At 39.5% G+C, this 19,532-nt stretch overlaps 1 protein-coding gene across 2 annotated transcripts in view; it reads right to left on the reverse strand.

Annotated features, from left to right (window-relative positions):
• zfpm1 (zinc finger protein, FOG family member 1) overlaps positions 1–19,532 on the reverse strand; it is a 74,711-nt gene that overhangs the window by 12,842 nt on the left and 42,337 nt on the right. For both annotated transcript variants that reach the window (XM_053234761.1, XM_026927151.3), the window contains exon 4: positions 5,100–5,233. In XM_053234761.1, coding sequence (XP_053090736.1) covers positions 5,100–5,233 — 134 coding nt within the window. The remainder of the gene's footprint in view (positions 1–5,099; positions 5,234–19,532) is intronic.

Below are 19,532 nucleotides of genomic sequence, written 5' to 3' on the forward strand. Positions count from 1 at the left end.
TAAACAGCAACCCCCCCAATACATACATACACACACACATACACACACATATCATGAGGAAAAGAGATGCACCTTCCCACCACACACACACACACACACACACACACACACGTTTGTCTTACTATCCTTTCAACTAATTTATGCTATGTCTACACCTAAATCTAACCCTAACCTTAACCTCAGTAACCAAAAAGAAACCTTTTTGGCTCTTACAGTTTTTTTTTTTTTTAAATAAAAGCTGCAATTTTTCATTAAAAATGAATTAATAAATAAGCATAAATATATATTTCTCCACAGCAAAATATCCCCACCAAGATATAAAAACATGCAAACACAAGCAAATACATATGCACACACAGCCTCGAGCCATGCACACACCACCCACTCTCGTATCACTCCCAAAAACAACCTTACACAGATAGAAGTTTAATGCAAATGATTCAGGGCTGAGTTCATTTCTCTATCCACCCAGAGAAATGGACCTAAAAAAAATCCATCTTCTCTCCTAATGCGTAACATCTCTAACCTGTAGTCAAGCCAGTTTGGTTTGGATTGGAAAGTTGGTGACTGAACAAATGAAGGAAAAAACTTAGGAAAAATCTTCAAGTTGTCTTCACACAAGAGTTTTTAAATTTAGACCTCCAACACACAATTACATATAAGTATAATTGTGTGTATAAGTCCACTAGAATGTTTGCGATGGATTTACATTTGAAAAATGTGTCAAAATTTGTATTTAAGCTCTGAAATTTATTCTGGTATCTTTTGTGACAATAGTAAAAACAGTAATAATGATAGTCTTTATGGTTTTTGAAATAAGGATTCTGACCAAGTACAACATTCACAGCCATGTCTTTTCAGACCTCACTTTGGACAGACGGAGGAGGTGAATAATCAAGACCCGGCTCATTGTCCTTTCTCTTCTTCTCTTTTTCTAAATCTTTCTATGCTCTGGCACTTTATCTCTTCATTTAATCCACTCCTCATCTATTCCTAGCCCTCTTTTTATGCACCGACACACTCTTTGTCTCCATCTCCTTCTCACTATCTATTCCTATCCTGTATCTCTCTGCACATCCCTTTCTCACCCCCCTTTCTCTCAGCCTCCACTCTCCCTCTGTCTGCCCCTCTCTCTATCTCTCCGCTACAGGAAATGGTTTCTTTCCCAGCAGGGGGGTGGAGAAGGGTGCATACTGTCCCAAACAAAGAGGTCAGTGTGTGAATCCTCCAAAAATACAGAGAAGAAAAGGAAGGAAGATAATAATCAGAAAGCTTCTCTCATCCGCCTCACACACACACACACACACACTTTCCTCCCATCTCCCTTTCTCTATTACTTTCCCACATATACATACATTAAATGTAACCATATGTGTTCATAACACACATACGCTTGAGCCTACAAACACACACTCGTGCCTCTGAACACCCATCACTTATCTCTCCAAGAAAACAAAAACTTTGATCAGCTCCATGCAAACGATATAAAAATATAAAACTGTTGATACTTAAAACGGATGAGATAAGAGACTAGAAAATGAGGCACTCTTGGAAAGCAGGCTCCTAAACTGCCGGAGATGAGGTTCAGAGGTTTTCCCTCATCTCCCCTCCTCTCTCTCTCTCTCTCTCTCTCTCTCTCTCTCTCTCCCTCTTCCTTTCCTGACAGACTTCAGGCATAGCACAGTCAGATCATCAACTATTCGACACATAAGAAGCCCCTCCTCTCTCCTCCTTCCTCCTCCAGGCACTTTTCCTTGTGATTTTGCTATCATTTATCCTCTGGGAGTTTTTTTTTTTTCAGCCTTTCACTTTCCACCACTTACCATTCCTCCACTTTCTCTCTCCCCATTCTTTGTGCTAAGCTGCATCATCCCTATTATCCTGCTACTGGAGTAGTAGACTGATTGTAGGTACACTCTTCAGGATGCCCTCTTAACACCACACATGCTTTTCCAACCGGATGCAGCCTTGCATGCTTTTCCCTTGATCACTGAACGGATAATTGAGAGAAACTATAATTGAAGGTATTCATGCATCACTTTCAGCAAAAAGCTTGGGCACTGAGGGGTGACTCTCTGAGACACTCAGATACTGGCTGATGTAGATAGACTAGTGTGATAGAATGCATGGTAAACAAACCCTATCAGAATGAGCGCAAGACAGCGAGAGAGAGGCGGAGAGAGTGAAGGCACCTTGCCTTCACATACCCTTCGTGGGGTGCAGGTTGTTGAGGAACGTGCAGAGCCCCCAAAAAGTGCTGAAGATTGGTGGGTGGCACTGCTTATCAGAGAAGTCGTCCTAGAGAGATTATTGGAGGATTAAGGGAGACGCTTGTTTCTAAAACATGATGAAAAGACGCTCGGCGCGTGATAAGACTTTGAACTCCGCACTCGTCACCAAAGTGCCTTTGGGCAGCATTTATTTTTTTGCAAAACAGCAAGCACAGCAACGAGCGACCTGTACACTGATGTTGCTCATCTCTCATGGATATTTTTTTTTATGTCTGTCTGGGCCAGGAGCTTCTACAGTGATGGCTGGTGTGTGTTCAGTCTGCAGGCATCTCCAGGCTTTCTCTCTGCAAGGTTAGGTTAGGGTACATGTCTGTTACCCTTGTCTCACATTCAAAATCAAGTCAGAAAAAAATTAACATACATCAGCAGTATATCAGTATATGGCCAACTGATGAGTCTAATATATTATTTAAATATATCAATTATTTATAGTACTCTCTGAGGAGATGCAAATATAAGATTTTACATGTAGCACTGGCTGCTGAAACTTAATCCTCAGCGAAGATAACTACATCTAGGAAACTGGCTTCCTAAGAACTACAATAGCCAAGATCCCAACATCCACACACTCGATCAGGATAGAAACAAGAACAAAAAAACAAGAACAAAAAAATCCTAATTATAAGGCACATTTGAGCATTAAAATAAATTAAATAATCATCAAGCTGATATCAGCTGTGTACACTGATGCTGGAACAGGAGGGGCCACAGTATATTGGCCATCTGCCCCCCTGACATTTTAGCCATAAACACATAAACACATACACATAAACACATTATTTTTGGTCTGAAATTAATACTTGCATGGATTCTCAACAACACGATAAAAAAAGAAAACATAGTTTGACAAAAGTTTTCAATATTTAAAAAAAATTGGGCAAAATAGGCACTGGGTTCTCTTGCTTTGTTTTCTCTGCTGTTTTGAGAGAAACTGCTAAAATAATTCAAAGCTGTTTGTTTATCACATTGGTTTATGACTGGGTATTAGAAATATTAATCAAGAATTTTATATTACTGAAATAAGGTTTGAACTGTTTCAAAGAGCAGTACTGATTTCTTCTTTGTAGGAATGCAATTTCTTAATTTGTCTATAGATACATACAGTATGTTAACGCAAACATTTCCATGATTAATTGCTGTTAGTTAAATAAGATTTCATTGGAGGAGAAGAAACTTCTTTTATTAGCTTTGGTCAAGCCCAAACAAGTAATTCCCTGCATTGACCCTTTCACTCCTGATGCCATTTTGCCACCTACTGTTAAGTGTGTGCATTTATGGGACTGGTACAGCAAGTACTCACTTCTAGTGTTATTTGGACAGGCAGTATGAAGCTTATCAGAGCAGGGCATAGGAAAGGCAAATTTGTAGAGTGAGTGTAAAGCACACAGGTTTGGCAGCAATGCCAGGTCAGGACTGAACCTTACACTGGTGCTGAAGCTGCAACAAAGCCAAACACTTCCCCCCACATTAGAGCTGCTTCAAACCTGATCAGAGATGGCAGCTTTAACTGTCCAATTATTCATGTCTTGCTACACCATCAGCCTTACAGTATACGGTTCGGTGAAGGCTGTGCTATATTTTGCGATAATGCAATAACGAATCCAACATGCTTTTAACATTAGAAAAAGAAACAGAAAAGAGTGTATGATTTCATTGTGTGCATTATCATTGCTTGTGTTCGGCTTAATTTCTCAGACTGCGTGTGTATGGTTTGAGTCTGAGTGAGCGCCTTGGCTCAGAAGAACTGGCCCTGACCCTCGGTGACCCCTTCAGCCTAAGCCTCAGACAGCCAAGTAGGAGGATATGGAGGGACAGCGAGTGAAGCAGGAATGTGCGATTCTCCGGCCGTTATCTCGTGCAGATACACACTCCTTCGGCTCGCAGATAGTGCCGTGTGAGAGGGAGAGCCGATGTGATAGAATACGAATGCGAAAGTTCCAAACTGAAAATCATCAACAAAGCCCTGCTTCGATAACAAGGTTTGAGGAAGGGAGGGAGGGAATGAGAAAGAGATTAAGAGGAGGAGGAGGTGGTGAAGGAAAGGTGGCGGGAAGGAGGGGGTGGGTGCGGCCCTAGAAATCCTGATAATAAATGAAATCTTAGAAATGAGAGACTATCAAGGCGAAATCAATCATTGAGGTTTGTTGTCCAGGAGGATGGCGCCATGCTGAGATAAAAGAGGAGCGTCCGTCTGGGGGGGGAGAGATGAAGCAGCCAATCACACACAGGGTTCAGCCAACAAACCCGCACGGTTCAGAGAAAAAGAGGAGGCAAGTTCATTTGACAAGACATCAAAACCCCCCATTTGCATATACCCATATGCAGCTATTCTCTTTCCTTGCTTAATAGGATAGAGTGAATTATGACTCTCCCAATTGTTTAATTGATAATTGTTTCACATATTTTACACATTTATGCAAAGGGTATTTTATAATTCACACATTAATATGTACTTTACTATCTTTATCTGTCATCTCTTAAGCCTGAATCTGTGTTAATATTTTTATATGTGTGAATGATGAAAGAGGGAATGTCTACAGTGTGTTATCTCTACAGTGTTCAACTATTTGGCCAGACAGAAGAAAACTCTTAGCATCACATGACTGGATGGATTTCCAGCACATGACAGCAGGCTTGCCAAACACAAACACACTGTGCTCGGTCACATGAACATTAGTAATGTGGAAATCATGCAAAGAGACAAACAAGCACTAACGCTGCTCTTCGTGTTAGAAATATTTTTTACAAATACCCAAACTTTTCCAAAAATTTACCCAAAAACTTGATTTTGTGACCCAGCCCACATACCTGATTGGACACTCCATTTGCATTTTCATCTGATTGGATTCTTCCAGAGAAAGGTCCCCAGACTGTGTCCACCAACAGGTCCTTGCGAGCCAGAACCTTAGAGTCCTCTGGTCCATCACACAGCTTCAAATCATCTGTTTACACACACAGAGAAAAACACAGGGGAAATAACAGCAGAATTACAAATACGATCGACATACTTGTGCACCCTAACACAGACCCCTAAAGAGAAGGCAAAGCTGGTGTTCCCAAGTGACGCAACAGAAAAGCATGTACCCTAATCCTCGGGAGATTGCAAGTTGCGATGATGCCACAGCCATCCACGGCCGAGAAACAAGGGAGCAAAATTGGCCATGCTCTCTGGATGGGAGGGATGGAATACTCTCCCTCACTTGTCAATCACAGTGACACTAGCCAATTGCAGGTGTCTGTGAGCTCATGTATGCAAAAGAGGGCAAAATGCAAAAATCCTCTGAGGGTGTTACACTGCCCTGTGACACAGCATGAGCAGCGGTTTGAAAAGATGCGTTTAACTTGATGCGTTTCAGAGAAAGCACATGTTAGCCTTCACCCTCCATGGTTATTAGCTGTCGTATAATAGGGGAGAGCTGGTTGGTGCGTAGGGAATTGGCAGATGACCAAATTGGGGAGAAAATGGGGGGGAAAAGAGACAGAAACCAAAGGGTAAGAGTAAGCAAAGTAAAGCTCTAACTAACTACTGGGTGTTGACTCACAGGGGCTTATTTATAAATAATTAAATATTATTAAACAAGTGGACTTAATTTCATGTTGTGTAACTGTTCAGAGTATCTTCTGATACTTTCGCCATAAAGACACATGATAAACAGTAAGGCCTTTAAAATACCAAATGAACACAACTTGCTTTAATGAGCTAATACACAGTCAATTACCAAGAATGAAGTAATAAAAAAGTCCAAAACTCCATCATCATCATCATCATCATTATCATCATCCCATGCTATTATTTTCTTTTACTTCCAAATATTGTGCCAGAGCTTTACTCTGTTTGCTGTTTCACAAAATCTAAAAACAAGGGTTTATTACCCCGAGCTCACCTCTGCTCACAGTGCTCAAGTAAGTGCAGTACAGTATGGTATGCTAACAAATCTGTGATTGTCCATTTTGTTGTTTCCATTTCCAAGTGACCCGGACGATAATTTTTTATTTGGACATCCTTCTTCTGAACAGTCTTTCTGAACAAGAGGTCAGAAGTGTATCAGGAGTATTGCAGTGATCATCTGCCAAATTTTCTTTCTTATTTCAAATGCTTTTTCTAGCTCTTTAGAAGGTATTATTACAATTATATCATACAGTTTAATGTTTTGATGTATTTATATAATGTATACTTGTTTAAATCATTTCTATTTGTTTAACTACAGTAATGTTTTCTGTTCTGTGATATTTTCCCAGAAATCATCTTTGCTGAGGAACTCTTCGAGAATAGCTTCGACTGCTGTCTGGACCACTAGGTGGAGCTTGGTGTTAAGTAAGAATCAAGAGTGCACTTGGAAAAATGGGCCAAAACAAAAAGAACTTTTGTACTTCCTGTGACAGATAAGTGCAAAACAGGGATAGGAGTCAAGGCTTTGCTGATTCACAGATGCAAGCCTAACACAGGAACAGACAAGAGCTCCACACAGAGATATAACAATTCTTAGAAACTCCCACATACAAGATCAGTCACACACATGGTTAAAGAACAGTCAAGCTACCAGTAAGCCCAATTACACACTGTGACAATGCCCAGGCTGTGTTTTCTCAGTTAATGTAATACTTTTGCATGGCCAGTTCCACAAAGCATGAGTGGTGCAACCAATTAATCCTACCTTATTTCATCCAATTAATCCTACCTAGCGGTTCTTCTATGGTAACCCCCAACTCACACACCATACATACACACACACATACACACACACATACACACACACCTCTGCAGGTCTCTCCATGGTTCAGTCTCACTTTCAGGGGTCAGCCTAAAGTGCAGAGGATGATAAGAGTATTTGTCTAACACTCTCCATGTCAAAACACTCATCTATCTTCCCTGTATCTATCCCCACCAGAGAACAACAGACAAATGCTGATAAAATGGTTTTCCCACAGCCAAAACCTGGAGAAATTGGGAGGGAGAAAGGGAGGGGACATGGAGAGACAGAGAAATCAACAAAGATGGAAGCAAAGAGGGATGAAATCTATGCAACAGAGACCTGGTTAGGACACACTGGGACATAGAGAGTAAGGGAGAAAGACAGATGTGAAGAAGTGAAGAACTCTATCCACATAGCATTATTGAATGACAGAGATATGAATAGGTCAGATCGGCCATGCTAAAGCAGGTTGGTCATTAACCAGGCTTGTCATTAGCCATCAGAGATTGTGCTGTTATCAACAGTCTAAAGTCCAGTGTCCAAGCTTGCTATCACCCCAGCAGCCCAGAAATCGAGGAGGTCTATCAGGGCTCCCTAATCTTAGCATCAGTGCCAGAGCCGATCCCTCACATGACCCTGTCATCCACATGCAGTGCAAAACAGCTTTGAAAAGCCTTTTTTTTTGTATAAAACAAGTTAACTTTCTATATAGCAAGTTGGTTCTTTGGAAATTTAGTTCTATTAGTTCCAGTGAGTGGAGAACCTATTAAAGAACTACTAAAGACATTTACAAAGGATATTTACTTTTGAATTTGAATCACCAGAACACCAAACTAACATCTCATTCTGGCTAATGACCTTAACACCTCACTTCTAAAGACCCGATGTCCTTATCATCACGACCTCACCGATCTCCCACACAATGCCAAGTCCTCTGATATCGGCCCTGCGTCCAGCCTTAGCAACGCCCTGCAATAACCTCGCCAGCCTTATCGATGTGATTGTGTGACCAATGCCCAAAAACTGCATGCTGGCCTTATCAATAGCAATGAGTCCACACAGCTCTTATCAATACTGCTCCACGCTGGTAGTGTCCACACAAACCCTTATCAATAGTCCAAGCACCTGGCCGGCTTGACTGCTATAAAACAACCGCTCCATCATTAATGAAATAAGTAATGATGTTGGCCACCTCCAGAGAAGAGAGGAGAGGCGAAGAGAGAAGAGGAAAGGCAAAGAGAGGAGAGGCAAAGAGAGGAGAGGTGAAGAGAGGAGAGAAAAGAAGAGGAGATGCGAAGAGACTTTGACTTTTAGATTTTCCATTTAATGCTCATTTAGATTCTTACAAACTTAGAGAGCAAAAGTGAAAAGACCACATGTGTACAAAACATAATAGAAAAATTAGAAGTTAAAGCTTAACTCTTCTGCATAAAACTTCCCCCAATGCCCACATCTGAGAGAATTCCTGTAAACTTCGAGTCATCTTAGAAGCAAAGAGAGGGGAGGCAAAGAGAGGAGAGAAGAGAAGAGGAGAGGCAAAGAGAGGAGAGGTGAAGAGAGGAGAGGTGAACAGAGAAGAGGAGAGGAGGCGAAGAGAGGAGAGGCAAAGAGAGAAGAGAAGAGGGGAGGCGAAGAGAGAAGAGGAGAGGCAAAGAGAGGAGAGGCAAAGAGAGGAGAGAAGAGGGGAGGCGAAGAGAGAAGAGGAGAGGCAAAGAGAGGAGAGGCAAAGAGAGGAGAGAAGAGGGGAGGCGAAGAGAGAAGAGGAGAGGCAAAGAGAGGAGAGGCAAAGAGAGGAGAGAAGAGAAGAGGAGAGGCAAAGAGACTTTGACTTTTAAATTTTCCATTTAATGCTCATTTAGATTCTTCCCAACTTAAAGAGCAAAAGTGAAAAGACCACATGTGTATAAAACATAATAGAAAAATTAGAAGTTAAAGCTTAACTCTTCTGCATCTGCAGAGCATAAAACTTCCCCCAATGCCCACATCTGAGAGAATTCCTGTAAACTTCGAGTCATCTTAGAGAGGGGAGAAAGAGAGAAGAGAAGAGGAGAGGCAAGTAGAGAAGAGAGGGGAGGCAAAGAGAGAAGAGAAGAGGAGAGGCAAGTAGAGAAGAGAAGAGGTGAAGAGAGGAGAGAAGAGAAGAGGAGAGGCAAGTAGAGAAGAGGGTAGGTGAAGAGAGAAGAGGAGGAGAGAGAAGAGGAGAGGAAGAGAGGCAAAGAGAGGAGAAGGCAGGAGAGAAGAGGAGAGGCAAAGAGAGGAGAAGAAAGGTGAAGAGAGGAGAGGTGAAGTGAGGAGAGGAGTGGAGAGGATTTATAATATTTCCTGGGCTTCCAAGGGACAATACGATTAATCAATGAATAGTGTCATATTTATGTATTTAATATTGCCATCAAATAACATTCAACAGTTTTTTTTATGTACAACACCCCAAAACATGAATTTTAATGTGACATATGTAATTACAACAATCTGTCAGACAGTTGCACTGGACTTACTACTCCTCACTTGAGTCAAGGTCGCACAAGAAAAATGGGCTTAAGTTCAAGGTCAGTGTGTCTCATAACCAAGACAAGTTTTCAGCAAAGTCCGCCCTGTGCAACTCATGTGCAAATGTTCACACAGCGTGTAAGTCTGGAGCGGTCTCAGGTCTGAATACTGATGTACACGATTTCAGTATTTATGGCCCACAGTGAGTAGAAAGCAATTCAGATTCTGTGTTGGAGGACAAGGATTCCTAGTTTTTCTCATGTAGTGTGAGAAATGTTAACTCAAGCTAAATATCAGCAATAAAAAACATTATTGTGAGTAAATAACATTTCAATTTATAGAGAAATAGAAATCCTACTGTATATTGCCCACTCATAGTCCTCACCTTCTGTAGTTTGTGATATTATAGGCTCATTAATATTTGAATCCACTTAAATAATAGAGCTTTTAACTAAAAACAATTCAAAGTTAGTTTTTAAAGGAATTTGATAATCATGCATAAACATACACACAAACTTATTTCATAGAGCAAAGCTTCTCAAATCTGCACTTTATCTACAGCTGATCTTTTCAACTGTTATTTTTTTTTTACCTACAGGAACCTGGTGAAAGAAACTCAGCTCGGCTTCTGATCATGAGCTACTTAATAGTGATTGAAAAGAGCTAAAATCATACGGTCAGCATTGTGGGGAGCCTGGAGGTGAAATCAAATCCACTGTAAAGCCTCAGCAGCATGACTGCTCAACAAGAGAAGCGAAGAATTATTCATTATCCTCTGCATCACTAAACCTATATATAACAACTCAACATTGTCACACTTGGACTATATGTTTAAGAGGAAATATTGACTACATTAAAGAGCATGCTTGAACAACTCTGCCTCACTGGTGCAGTCTCTGCACTCCTCCAGCTACATGATCTTCCCTATCACGACTAATTGATTTTTAAAAAGACTATTGTTGATATCAAATGAGCGGATCAGTGTGCAGCCATTGATTTTTTGACAAAGTACAACAGGAAATCTTTATCTGAGACGCACTCCGACCCCACACTAATAGGTGGGGTTTAACCTCTGCTCAGCAACAAACCCAACACTTTTTATCCACTGTGTGTGGAAGTGTGTGTGCTTGTATATTCGTCCTCAATAAGTCTAAGAATAAATCCAAAAAAATCTAAAGCATTTTACATTCAAAAGTAAAGTTCAAAAATGATATGTTAATTCGAAAGGCATCTGGAGCTATTTTATATTTCAGATTAGCCAACAATCCGATTTCACCCTCTTACTCTCTCAGAGCGACCCACCCCCCCCAACACACACACAGACACACACACAGACACACAGACACACACACACACACACACACACACAAACACACACACACACAATTCAGGCGTAAGCAGAGTCAAAACATTCAGTTTAAAAAGATACAAATTTCTGGGATATGCACTGCACACTCACCATCATGGCATCATTTCCATTTTGCCGTCTATTGCCAGAGAGAGATAAGACACCTGCGTTGCCACGCAGATGAGCTTCAACAGAACTTTATCATTGACATTTACTACTGTTTACACAACTAATTTCTCTTAACTGTACTTCTGAACCTTTATCAGCCCAGCACAAGGCCTGGAAAAGAGCACATGCCAAACATGCAGAAGAGCCAATATGTGAGCGGGAAAAATGATAAACTCGAGACAAAAATGAAAAGCAGAAATAGTGCAATGGTGAGGTGACTTTAAGAAACAAATAACAATTCTGCAATCTGCATGTTCAAAATGGAATAGAGAGAGAAAAGAAAGTAACTATGAAGTGGAAGGAAGATGGACAGCCTCTCAATCTGCGATGAGCAAAACATTTTACTAGATTATCTTCCCTGGTCTTACTGAAATGTTGAGTAACTGTTACCAACAGGGGGCGACATGAGTCACATACTCATCAAAGGGTTTGGCAAAATTATGGCAATATATGGAGACCCCATTAACAAAGAATTTAGCTCACTTTTTGATTTTGAGCAGCTCTGGGACTTTATGGAACGTTGTGACACGCCGTGACTTTTGGAAAACGATTTATGAGAAAATCTCATGATCATGCTCGCCACTTGGAAGAAGAAATGTGCTTGGTGTGCGTTGGCTTCCTTGCACAAAAAAATTCCATTCAGATGCAGAAGAAAAATCACTAAATGATATTATTACTTTTATATATTTTATAAATTATGTTTGCTAGTTATTACACCTGTTTTCCTTTGGTTTTTATTTGAATTGTTAAACTGTATGTCAGATAGCTAGAAGAAGCTATTCATGCAGTCAGATAACCTGGCTGAAGAAGGTTCCAGTTGCACTCCTGATAAATTATTCTACAACACAGTGCATATGAAAATTCAGAAACTATTGTTCTGATATGTTCACTTTAATGCTCTATGCATTTTCTCAGCCGCTGTATCATGTTTTTGCTGATTTGGCTCAACATATTCGGATCGACATATTTGCTCAACATGTTCCCGTTGGTTCCTGACATTTCGGTCACCCTGTATATTACAGTATTCAGCACACACAGTATTACTGTAGACATTTCTAATGATTGTCTCTACTCCTCTCTGCTCCATCTGTGTATGCTGAAAAGCTAGTAGACAACTTTGAGGAAAACAAATGTTACATTCACATCATGCTAAGTCATGATTCAAGAAATACATGATAGTTTTGTCTAAAAAATATTGCTTAATAATATAGGTAATGGTCATTTTTTTAAACTAAATAACATGATATTAATGTAAATTCCGCTCTGTGATCCATTTGAAAACATTTCACATCACCAACCATAATTGATCTTTGTGCTACTGACTCTTTTCAGACTGGCACATATAGGCTCTCTAAAAATAGTGAAGCTGAAAATAATAAAGCCAAAACACATTTTCTCTCAGCATATCAAAAAAAGATGACTGATTCTGCAAGAAGCCTTTCATTGTTAAACATGTTGTCTTATTTTATGCATGCTCATTAAGCTGTGTTTTTCATTTAGCTTAATGCGTTTCTTTTATCATGCTGAAATGCTGCATCAGTAGCATGAGAAACAAAATAACTGACAGGTTAAATATCCTTCAGAAAAGATGGGTGTGGAACTTCACATATATGTAATTACGTAGGTCTGATTGTTAACCTGCATATGTGTGCAAGCATTGCCAGTGTGTGTGTGCTTGTGTGTGTGTGTGTGTGTGTGTGTGTGTGTGCACACTAAGCCTCACTCTCCCTGGCCTCTACCACTGTTACCCTCTCATAAATCGAAAGTGGAGACCTTCCAGAAACTCCTACTGATTATCACACATAAATTAATTAGAAAATGTTTCTTGACATTCTCGGTGCATAGGCAGGGGAAAAAAGACTCCGGCAAAAGCACAAAATTAATTGTACGGTATGTGACTTTGATAATTAATTCAATAATTATTTCGTGTCTACTTTAGCGACTCCTTCTGGCTTTAAATAGGTCGTTTTAATGATAGTGTCAAGTGAATTTAGATTTTATAGAAAAAATGAGAAAGTATCACTGAGACTATGCTACAGCTCTTGGTTTTATAATTAACAGAAAAATACAGATACAACACTGTCACTAATTAAAAATGCTTTTTAGATGAGTAATCTACAGAAGTGGCTGACAAAGAGAGACATCATGGAACAACAGGAGCAAAACAGTGTTTCCTATTTTTCTTGCTCTTTAAAAAGCTTTTAAAGTATCACATCTTCACTGAGTAGCGACTCTGTTACTGACATATTTTTTCAAGATAAAAGCACACTGCGCATTTGAGGAGAGACTAATTCAAACTTCAGGTTTGTGTGACATCCCTTTAAAATAAAGAAAAATAATACAATAATACACCTACAATATATTACTGTGGTGTTGAAGATCCTGAGTGTTGGTTCATCAAAATCATTGATCGGTTAGTATCAGGGTTGTAAAGGAATTCAAGTAATGGTGTTGTGTATTCAGAATACAAAATTCAAAGTGTCTGTAGTCAGTGCACAATACGTTTCAAAAGGTGCTGTTCAGAATACGGTTGCTTTTTAAATTCTCTCAAATTAAAAAATGAAATCTTTAAAAGAAACACCACCAACGTGTGTTTAACTATATTAAAATCACCACACCCATACTTTCATTTGCGTTGTGCACTAGAAAAGAAAATTTGTCAAGGAAGCAAGATCAGTATTCTAATGTTGCGAGTTAAGTTGGCTTTTTGCTAGTGGAGTAGAGGTTATTAACCAGAAAAAAGGGCCATTAATGCAGGTAAATAATTACATTATATGGCCAAAAGTATGTGGACACCTGACCATGACACCTAAATATGTGCTTGTTGAACATCCTATTCCAAAGGCATGGCATTAACATGGAGTTTGATATATACATAATACTCTTCTCTCCCACTCTTCTGGGAAGGCTTTCCACTAGATTCTGGAGTGTCGCTGTGGGGATCTGCTCATTCAGGCACCAGAGCATTAGTGAGGTCAGGCACTGATGTTGGGTGAGGAGGCCTGGGGGTGCAGTCTGCGTTCCAGCTCATCCCAAAATGGGGTTGAGGTCAGGGCTCTGTGCAGACCACTTAAGTTCTTTCACTCCAACCTTGGCAAACCATGGGCCTCACTTTGAGCTCAGGGGTATTGTCATGCTCAAACAGGTTTGGGCCTCTTAGTTCCAGTGAAGGGAAATTATAATGAAACAGCATACAAAGACATTCTAGACAATCATGTGCCTCCAATTTTCTGACAAAACATACTTTATTCATACAGCGTACATTTTAGCAGAAGAAAAAGGGGTGGGGGTGGGGTGTATTTGCAATTAATGACAGAAGCAGAGAGCTTTCAAACTAAACAGCTTGAAAACTGAACAGATCTTACTGAACAACTTGAAAATTTGGTTTTAAGAGTTTGTTTTGCTTCAAAACCAGATGTTTTAATGTCTCTTTGTGCTAGATTGGTTTCGGTATCCAGCCCCACTGCCATCAGTGCTCAAAAATGCCATCTTAGAGAAGCATATGCAGTGTCATATTAGCATACAGTATACTGTGCCCTCTGTGGATTTTTAATTTTTCAAACTTTTGCAAAGAGTAAAATGTAATTACCATATTCATCACCTGTAAGTGTAACATAATGAAAACTTCCAACCAGTTACACCAGGTGTCTACAGTAAAATGATAAAATGATGATATAGCACAGTTGTTTTTCATGTGTCAGAATGTTCTAAATGCATTACAGATAACTTCCTTATGTAGTGTAACAGAATACATTATTAATACTGCATATTTAGAAGAGTGTATAAAGTATTTAGCCATCAATCCTTTTTCCCCCAAAAGTATTCTGCCCAAGAGCATTATGCTTAAGACCCCTTGACTGCCTACCCCAACACACTTCCATCATGAAAAAAAAAATTCTTCTGTATATGCACATACACCACACATATATCCCAACTCCTCATGACCATGTTCTCCTGCTTGCCAGATACATTAAGACTGATTGCTGTGTCTGTTGAGTGTGTATACACATACACACACACACACACACACACACACACACGCACACACAGAGCAGAATGGGAAGTTGGTGGAGGAGAGATAGAAGGCTGGAAGGAGCAAAGCCAAACTGAAACATGGAGCAGGAAAGGACAGGAAGTGGCAGAAAGGCTTAGGCATCTGATAGGATGGCGATCGAAGTGGCAGTATCCAGGTCACATGGTGTAGGCGGTGTGATAAACGCCGCTCTAGATTACACACCACACCTCTCAATCATCAGCACGACACCAGAGCAGGAGCTGGGGATAAGAGTAAGGGGATAAGGGCATGTTTCCTAACTTTTCAATCATTGTGTGAACGATGTATATACTGTACATGGATAAGACATACACACAAGGCAAGCTTTTCAAACACACAAATCAACTCACAGCAAACTCTCAAGGCGTTTCCTGTGACATATATTAAATTGTCGTTACACTTTACTTTCAACAACTTTCATCCCACAACCAACCGCATTTACACTATAATGCAGGTGTGTGTGGAACAGACGCCAAAAAAAGTAAATAATGATTTACTCAAACAATTCATCACCGCAAAATTGTGGAAAAAATTAAAAATCAGCCATAATAGTACCCATACCATGAGGGTTATGCTTGAATCAAAAATAACAAACACATTTCCACTACGTACAGATGTATTGTAAAATTGCCACTGTTTATAGCAAGCAACACTCCAAAACAAACAAACAAACAAACAAACTCTCAGGTCCATTAAGGTTTCATTGGATAAATAAGAGTTTTAAGCTTCCTAAAAGGATTCTACTCTGAGAGATAACCAAAAAAAATCAAAATAGGTGTTTCAGAGCTTTTTGTACCTGTCCCTGTTACGGACACCAATATGATAGTATATCTGAAAAAATATATATGTTAAAAAGTAGTTTGGAGATATATTATAGCAATATAGTATATAGATATAGTATAGTAATTTTATAGTTCATCACTTCCAGGAAAGCAATCAAATATAGTTGAAAACTATATATGAAAAAAAAAAAAAAAAAAAAATATATATATATATATATATATATATATATATATATATATATATATATATATATATATATATATATATATATATATATGTATGTATGTATGTATGTATGTATGTATATATATATATATATATATATGTATGTGTGTGTGTGTGTGTGTGTGTGTGTGTGTGTGTGTATATATATATATATATATATATATATATATATATATATATATATATATATATATATAGATATATATAAAGTTTGAAAAATAAAGGGGGCCATGGTGGCTTAGAGTTTAGCACTGTTCCCTCGCACCTCCAGAGTTGAGAGTTTGAATCCTGCCTCCCGCACTGTGTGCATGGAGTTTGCATGTTCTCCTTGTGCTTCAGAGGGTTCCCCCGGGTACTCCGGTTTCCTCCCCCAGTCCAAAGACATGCACTGTAGGCTGAGTGGTGGTTCCAAATTGTCCGTGGTGTATGAATGGTTGCGTGAGTGTGTGTGCAATTATGCCATGTGATGGAGCGGCACCCCGTCCAGGGTCCATCACATGGCACATAGGCTCCAGGCTCACCCGCGACCTTCTGTAGGATAAGCGGTACAGAGAATGGATGGAATATATGAAAACTCATAACTAGTCTCAATGTTCCAATTAAAGGCGCTCTAGATTCATCCCACCCACAAAGGCAGTTCTTGCTCTACAGTAGTAGCTTGTTAGCAGTAAACATGCTTTGTTGTACATTTTTTTGGCTGTGCGTCATCCCATGCACTATTCGCTTTTCTAAACATCATTTGTCTGAGGAACAATAAATGGCTGGAGTGCATTCGTTTTGCAAAGAGTGGAATTTGCATGAGGTTGTGGTTTGCGTGAGGTTGTGTTTTACCAAATTGGGTCTCTTCAGTGCTGGTATGTGTCACTTCCTCAGACTGAGTGAGAATGTGATTCTGTATTTATACGGTCAAGTCTTCGCCATCAGTAAATACATCAACATACCGAATCAAATCAAAGCTAAGAAACTATTTCATAGGAACTTTAAGGGTTCCTTTGGGAACTTTAAAACTGTATAACCACAGTCTGAAGCTACATAGGAATAAAGAATGATCTGTCACCCATATGTAATGATTAACAAATCATACTAAATGATCTAGAAATAATCATTAAAATCATTAAATCAATGAAAGTAAAAATACAAATCATTAAATCATAACTCATATTCTGGCTTACAGTTAGTATCCATAACTAATTTACTATTCAACTATAATTGAAAGCTAGACATGCATGTAGTACAGATACCAACTTAAAAACAAACTCTTGCTAACAAAAGTGTGCGCTGTGGTGGATTCATGTCTTTTATAATATTCTTCTTCTTATGAGAATTTCTGGACTGGGCAATTAAGTTTAAAAGTGCATTTAGTTTAAAATTGCAATTACAAAACAAAAAGTAACACACTGAAGTTTCTTAGAAGTATTGTTCAGTTGCATGGAAAGTTTCATTTTAGTCACACAAAGCTCTCACACAGACATTTCTATTCAAGCTCACATAAATAAACCGTTTTTAACAACGTAACAGTACATTATAGTATAATCGCTAGTCTAAATAGTGTGTCCAAGACAACAGTCCTTCATTTATAAGCTGAAGGAGAGGGAAAAGAGGAGAACAGAAAAGAGAAAGAGAGAGAGAGAGAGAGAGAAAGAGAGAGAGAGATTACAGATTGACCTGGGCTGTGAGGTGAGACAGCAGTGCTGCCAGCTTTTGGGTTAGGGACGGCATGTGTGGTATGGTGTGTTGTGTGGTGTGTGTGTGTGTGTGTTTGCAGGAGGAGCAGGGGAAAAAGGGACGGGGGTTAACGGTCTGACGTTGAGCCGCCTCTGTTCAAGCCCAGATAACAGCTCCGTCTGAGCCCCTTATACCACCGCGCAACCACAGCCACCTCTCAGGAAGAAATAAAGACAGATTGAAGAGAAGGAGATGATAAACCTGACAACTAACTGAAAACCATAAAACTTCCCACAGGCCTCCATGGAACACTGGTTCTGTCATTTTAGAGACATGTTTCTACTACCAAGACATATTCTCACCCACACAACCATTAAGAAACAGCGACATACAGAAAAAAAGTACTGTGAACTCATATGCACTTGTTTTTTTTTTGTTTTTACTCTTTTTCCCCACCCACCTCAAACGATCTCTGACATGCCACACGGCGTCTCACAAAAGACTGTGTTAGCATCATTCTCACCCTCTCTTTCAGCAGAACCAAAGAAAACTAAAGAATTCTAGTGGCCTCTGCTCTGATGGGAAAACTGATACTGTTAATCACATTTTAGATGTAAAAAAAAAAAGCTACGGATAATTATGTCTTATTCACAAAAAGACACAGTTAAAAGACTTATTGTTCTGCTCCTTCCATGAACAAAAGCAGTGCAAAACCTGCAGCTCCACAGAAAGTCAAACAGCTGCAAACACATGTAAAAGATCTTTGCCACTCATGTCCTTGTGCTGAAAATGATGGCAGACTGAAATAAGCTGATGTAAGAGGTGTGTGATTTGGCTTTGAAATGTGGAGCAGGATTGGACATTGTATCCACACAGTGCAGTGTAGAGATCTGAAGCGCAGCGTTTCTACTGAGAAACAATAGAGACAGGAGGAAGACTAAATGACACTCCAGCGCATTCTGCTTTCTCAGTCGAGTGTTTTAGACTGAGCGAGATAAAGGCTACACACTACTCTCCCTATTGTCTCTCTGAGAATGATCCGAATATGTTCATTAAACACTTGCCGGCATGTCATTACTACTCATGGTCTAAATTAAAAGCAAAAATGATTAGCAAATTTCCAAAACAGATATTTTCAGCTGCTTTTACTTGCTCAAATTAATCACAAATAAATCACTAATCACTTTACTGTTTCCATACAAGACCTCTCATTTTTTTTAAGTGGCAAATGATTTGCCAGCTCATCTACATGATATTTATATGTTTACTGCAAAAAATGTGAGGAAAAACAGACAATACCACAGACCTTACATATAGCAACAACTGACATAAAAATTTGGTTTAATAATTTCCATTTCTCAGATCGCTCTTTTTTCCTTCTCTTTTTGCTCCCCCTCTCCCCTCCCCTCCCCTCCCCGTCGCTCTGCACTGTCCTGATATGTTTTCAATTTGCCAGAGCTCAGGACTCTTCAGGAAGCCTATGCAGATTTGCCGGCGTGTCTGCTGACAGTGGAAAACCTGGACTGCACCTCGGCACCTATCAGGCCGCTTCCAGACCACTCATTAATGCCAACTCGGCCAAATAATTTATCAGCGTTAAAATGCCATTGATAATACGCATATACAGCTTCCCTCGATCCAATAGAATTAAATATGATCAAAACCAGCACTCGGTAAATAGGAATAATCATTATTATAGCTACCATTAACATGGTTTATGCTGTAATTTAAATAGCGGGCTGGATAAGAAAGTGTGTGTGTGTGTGTGTGTGTGTGGCTTAATGTTGTGAGACAGACAGACAGACAGAGAGAGAGAG

Source organism: Pangasianodon hypophthalmus, chromosome 6 (assembly GCF_027358585.1).
Source record: "Pangasianodon hypophthalmus isolate fPanHyp1 chromosome 6, fPanHyp1.pri, whole genome shotgun sequence".
In the NCBI taxonomy this organism is placed as follows: Eukaryota; Metazoa; Chordata; class Actinopteri; order Siluriformes; family Pangasiidae; genus Pangasianodon; species Pangasianodon hypophthalmus.